This window comes from Miscanthus floridulus, chromosome 8 (genome assembly GCF_019320115.1).
Source record: "Miscanthus floridulus cultivar M001 chromosome 8, ASM1932011v1, whole genome shotgun sequence".
In the NCBI taxonomy this organism is placed as follows: domain Eukaryota; kingdom Viridiplantae; phylum Streptophyta; class Magnoliopsida; order Poales; family Poaceae; genus Miscanthus; species Miscanthus floridulus.
Genome location: NC_089587.1, coordinates 196,704,427 through 196,710,433, shown reverse-complemented (window position 1 = coordinate 196,710,433; position 6,007 = coordinate 196,704,427). Strand labels below are relative to the sequence as shown.

At 48.3% G+C, this 6,007-nt stretch overlaps 1 protein-coding gene across 1 annotated transcript; it reads left to right on the top strand.

Moving 5' to 3' along the window:
• Positions 1-642: 642 nt before the first annotated feature.
• Positions 643-5,082, top strand: LOC136474484 (protein ECERIFERUM 26-like). The gene is made up of 2 exons (XM_066472051.1): positions 643-1,181; positions 4,212-5,082. Exons 1-2 carry the CDS (start codon positions 684-686, stop codon positions 4,854-4,856), a joined length of 1,143 nt encoding a protein of 380 aa, XP_066328148.1. The 5' UTR covers positions 643-683; the 3' UTR covers positions 4,857-5,082.
• The last annotated feature ends 925 nt before the right edge of the window (positions 5,083-6,007 follow it).

Genomic DNA, 6,007 nt, shown 5'->3' with positions numbered 1-6,007 from the left:
CCTCCAGGGGTCTATTTGTGAGAAACTTTCGAAAAAGGGCTAAAAAATAAAAAAAAATTGGACCTGTCGTGGTACTACTGCTTCCCTCTCGTCGGCGGCGATCTTATGGCCTGTTTGTATCATATTAAAATTAACGACTAAATTTAGTACCAGTGGATCCAAGTGCTAATAGTTCATATGCAATTTCAACTCATTATCCAACCATCTATTAACAGATGAATCTAAACAGCACCACATTAGCGGCTATTAGCTCAAGCAAAAACTATGAACATGGACGACAAAACATATAGTAAATGATATTACAGATGTTAAAGAAAGAACAAAAAGAAAAGACATGTAATACAGGTCTTCGGACTGCAAATTAAGATTCTAGTCAATGCGAACAGGTTGAGAGTTTGATAGAAAGGGATAGTCCAATGCAAACCCATTAATAAACCAAACATATGCTTAACAATCCATTTGAATGAAACGGGAACCATCTCCCGTCAGTATAGAGCTTAAGGAGCTGTATTCGTACAGGTTGTGTCCACCACGGATGATGGTTACGTACTCTGCCCACCTATACATCCGATCCGAAGCAGACAAGCCGAGCGCTTATATAACAGGGCTCCCACCGCTCAGGGAACCCCATTGCATCCACCACAGACGGTCGCCGCGCACCGCACCGAAACGAAACAGAGAACATGGCGTCCGCCGCGCCCGCGCACCACGTCCATATCGAGGCCCTGCAGACGGCGCTGCCGACGCGCGCGGTGGAGCCCGGGCGGGCGCGCCCCGTGTCCGTGGACGCGGCGGCCCCGCTCCCTGCCGCCGCGCTTCAACGCCGGGCCCGCGTGGTGCTCTACTACCGCGCGGTCGCGGCCGCCGACGCGCCGGCGCCGTGGAGCCAGGAGGAGGCGCTCCTGGTGAAGGAGTCGCTGAGCGAGGCCGTGGCCGACCACCCGGAGATGGCGGGCCGCCTCCGGCGCCGCCGCGCGGACGGGTCCGGCGGGTCCAGCTGGGAGGTGAAGCTCAACGACACGGGCGTCAGGCTCGTGCTGGCCACCGTGGAGGCCGCGGTGGACGACTTCGTCGGCGCCGGCGTGAGCGAGGAGGACCGCGAGCGCAGGGAGGCCGCTCTCGCGCCGTGGACCCACGTGGACGCCGACGATCCCGATATGTGCGCTCTCTGCTTCGTACAGGTATGACGACGCGCGTTGCGTGATCGATACGTGGCGCGCGGCTACAAAAGTCCACGATCGCGTCACGTTTTCCTTTTTTTTTTTGACCCGATCGCATGTCTTGTCGCAGTTGACAGGCTTGATTTCTGCTTTGCATGATTGACCGCTAGGAGTACTTATTATGTTTTACTGCTGGATATCCATTTCTAGACATTGATCTTGATCCTACAACATCTTAGAGCACTTGAAGTAAATAAATCAGAGTGACTCGGAAAAAAAAAACAGAGTGAAGTTATAAAGACTGGTGGAGGAGTGCCTTACTCCACTTGGAGTAATAATAATGATTATAGTAAGAGTGAAGTTGGGGTCAATTACGAATTCGCCACGTCGTTTGATTCGCTTGAAATAGAGTGTACATTTTTGGGCAACACTCAAGTCAGGAGTTCGTTGAGCAGACACTGAAAACGAAAATTTTACCATAATTAGCAACAGTTTGTTGTTGGGTAGTACTAGGGCCTCGTTTAGATGCTGAAAAAATTTCAACTCGATAAATAGTACCACTTTCGTCTTATTTAACAAATATTGTCCAATCGTGGACCAACTAGGCTCAAAAGATTCATCTCGCGATTTCCAACTAAACTGTGTAATTAATTATTTTTTTTACCTACATTTAATACTTCATGCAAGCGGCTAAAAATTGATGTAATGAAAAGAGAATGAAAAAACTTGAATTTTGGTGGCATCTAAACAAGACGTAGGTCTGATTAAATTCGACGGGACACCTAAAACCGACCCCAAGTTTGGATGTACCTGCAAACAGAACGGAAACTGACAGCATGTGCGCAGTGGGGTGTATGTGTATCCTCCTGCCTCCCAACATTAACGTAGTACCGGTGTCACGCACGGTCGTCTAGAAGTACTGTAGTATTATGTATATCGATATACTGCCTCTGTAAAAAAATAACGCAACTATGGGTTAAGGCCCTGTTTGCTTCGCTGAAAAAATAAGCCGAAACAATGTTTCGGGTAATTTGTTGTGAGAGAAAAACACTGTTTCAACTGAAAAAATAAGCTGAAAAAGACGGATTATAAGAGAAACGAACAAGGCCAAGTGTTCTTAGAGTGGTTCACATTTAATCAAGTTTATAGTGAATGTTATTTATATTTATGGCTCCAAACTAATTTATTATAAAAACATATTTCGTAATTAATCTAATGATATTTATTTGGTATCATAAATATTGATACTTTTTATTTATAATTGATCAAAATTAAGGTACTAAAATGTGACACCGTGCTAGATTAGACGGTGATAGTACTATATATATTGATATTGATATATATACTACTCCATATGTAGGAGTACCACCCTGCATCCTGTCCTTTCAATATTTTGTTGTGCTACTATGACTCTTCGAAAAATACAACCGTGGGTACGAATTTAAACAGATATTTATCTAGATTTATATTTAGAATCGTATTATTTTAAAATGGATGGAGTATGTTTTAGGGTCTGTTTGGAATGACTAATTAAACTTTATTTGATTAAATTTAGCCGCTAGAGATCAAAATGGTCAAACTAAAAGATCAGCTAAAATTTAGCTGAGTTTAGTTGCTTCAACCCAGCTAAAATTTAGCTGAGTTTATTAGCTGTTGGATCCAAACACCTTACCTAAAATTTAGCTAGGAGAAGTTTTAACTCGCTAAAGTTTAGCTTTAAAATTTTGCTAGCTAAACTTTAGTTTGATGGGGCCTTAGAAAATGTTCCGTCCAGAGGGGGAGCTACTACTAATAAATGCTAATAAATGTTTTAGAAGGAAAAAAAGGGTTTTGCAAAGGAGAAAGCACGTCTTAAGAGCATCTTCAAGAGTATTCTATTTTTTTCTCTAAGACACCATATTTTCAACTCCTAAAAAGATATTAGGAGAAAAAAAATATCATCTCCAATAATTTCTAATAAATCACTTATAAAAAATTCAAATCATCTCCATGCTGGTTCATACCCGCTATCGGCTCAGAGGTGGGCACGAAGCGGGTCCCATGGCGGTGTTGGCGAGGAAGCCCTGCATCGGGGGCGGCGAACCCCTGCGATCGTCGACGGCGACACGAGATGCTCGCTCTGCTCTTCGTCGGTGGCGACGGCAGCCGCTGGGGTCTCGTCGTACTCGGCGATCGGGGTGCCGATGTCCGTGGCGTCGGCGCCGGGGACCACGGGCGTGTTGCTAGCCCGGTACTCGGCCACCTTCCTCTTGAACCCCGTCACGCTGATCCCCAGCCACGACTCAGCCGCGCCACCGGGCAGTCCCGTAGGTCCGTCGCCGAGAACTTCTCGATCGCCCTTTGCCCGCTACCCTGCAGCAGTGCAACAGGCGACACCGGGGATCAGCAAGAGATACATGGCGTCGCCGGCATGTACGGATCGATGGTGCTTGCAGTAATCACGTATTGAAGGGTCTCTGTACCGCTACCAACGGCGGCGGTGGCCCTCGTGGCCACCGCCGCCGCCCGCATTGCCCTGATGGCGTCGATCACCTTGGTGCCGCCAGCAACTGTGATATCCTCCATCAGTGTGCTCGCCAACGACGGAAACCTTCTCTGCACGGCGACACGAGATGGCGCGAAGCAAGAAGCCACGCCAAAATGACGGCTGCAAGAGAGAAATCGCACGGGGGACGGATACGCGCGACGGAAGCGGCGCGTAACTTTACGCCGGTTGGAGTGATTTTTCCCGAGCGCTAAAAGTTTGGGAGGATATATTAGGAATTGTTGGAGAGAGATTTTTTCCAATCTTGCTAAAAACAAAGATTTTAGGATTGTCTTGGAGATGCTCTAAGATCTAAAATTCATCTTGTTGCCACGGGCGTCAGGTCACGCTAGGAGCCTGCGATGCCGACACAGAAATCAATGTGCCTGCTGTGTTGAAAGAGAGAGACGGCATGCAACGGAGCACGAGTCTGCAGTTTGCCACCATTTCGCAGAGGAATTAACCTATGATACGATTGACGAAGCGGTGATTATTAATTCTGACGTGCTGTTCTCTGCTGCGTGCAGCTTACACGGTTCCAGGGCGACGGGGGATACGCCGTCGGCGTGAGCTGCGGCCTAATGCTGTGCGACCCGCTGTCGCTGGCGCGGTTCCTGCTGTCGTGGGCGCGCACGCACGCGGCGATGAAGGCGCGGAACAAGGTCGCCACAATACCGATGATGCAGTACACGGGCTACTTCCAGCGGCCCAACACCATGACCCGCCGCATCAAGTCCGTCCCGCTCGACGCCTTCGCCGCGGACGCCGGCGGCGGCACCGAGACCGCGCTCTTCAGAGCCTCCGGGGCGCCCGACCACCGCGCGCTCGCCAGGGCCTGCGTCGATGAGGCCAGCGACAGGCTCGGCGCCGCGGCCAACAAGGTGTCGCGGCTCTCGCTGCTCGTCGTCGCCAGGGACGGTGTCGGGGACAACCCGAGAGGGATGAGCGTGGAGACGTGCACCGCGGATAGCCTGCCTGTCCCCGGCGGCTCTTCCGGCAACAAGCCGGAGGTTGCGCAGTGGCAGGACCTCGGGCTGGAGGAGTTTGCGCTCCGGGAGAGCAAGCCCGTGCACGTGTCCTCCAGCATCGTGACCGGCGGGGATGAAGAAGGGCTCGTCGTCGTGATGCCCGATGGCAAAGGGTTTCTGGTCACGGTGACTGTACCCAAATAGGCCGAGAAGTAGTCGATCAGGATTTCGGTTGTTGTGGAAAACATTTGACTTGATTATGAGTTGCTGATCATTTTGTGCGCGACTGCATGAAATAATTCTGTATTTTGGTGGTGAGAGTGAGTTATACTGTATTGTATTGTTGTACCAGAAAGAGTGAGTGATACTGTATTGTAATGTTGTGCCAGAAATAAGTACTAGTAAACAGAGTGACCGGAACTTTGTTGAGCTAAACAGGTGCGACAGCTTGCTTACAAAGTGCTGCATCTCGCTGAAAATGGGCATCTTCATGGAAAAAGTCGTGACCATAAACGACTGAAAATTTCAGGTCAGACCATCAACGACACTCAGATGATTCACCTAGGGAAGGAATGATTGCATATATTTCCCGTTCGTTTTGGTATCTAATCTCTATCAATGTTTTTTTAGAATTAATCTCTATCAAATTTACTCTCGCCCTCCCAAAATAAGTCTTCATCTCACACTCTGAGAAACAAACAATCTCAACTTTGACCATGTATTTCGATAAGTCAACCAATCTCAACTTATCTTAATATCATAAATATGATACCAAATAAAAGAGCACATTTTATTGTACAGAGAGGTCAGCCAACTAGAAGTGGCCACGGTTAGTTGTACAGTACTAAACCCTCATTACGCAAGCAAAATTGTAGTGAAAGACTACTATAGTAGCTAAACATGTTTGTACATACTCAAAACAGACTAGTGATTAGAGACGCTGACAGTGACAGCAGCTGCAGGAATGGCACATCAAATCGCCTCCTAGCTCACCTGCTTCACAATTGTTTTTTGAGAGAGAAAACCTGCTCGACAATGGAAAGCTAATCAATCATCGGTGTGGCGTAGATCAAAGGCGTAGGTGCGCGCAAGGTACGATGCAGAAAACTATCATCCTGGTTTGTTCAACGGCTCAACCAAAACTGCTAGCTGCATCCTGCAAGCTGTATCTTTCATGCTCTTCCGGCCACTATAGTACTTTCTGGTCTGATCATTAGAGGTGTTCTGCTCATTGGCTGAGCTCATGCCTGCGACGAGGCCTAGCCCAACATACTTACAGGGATGTCACCAGGGATCTTCACTTGTTGCCCAGCTAACCTAACTCAGTAGCGAAAACTGAGCTAGGCTTGTAGGCA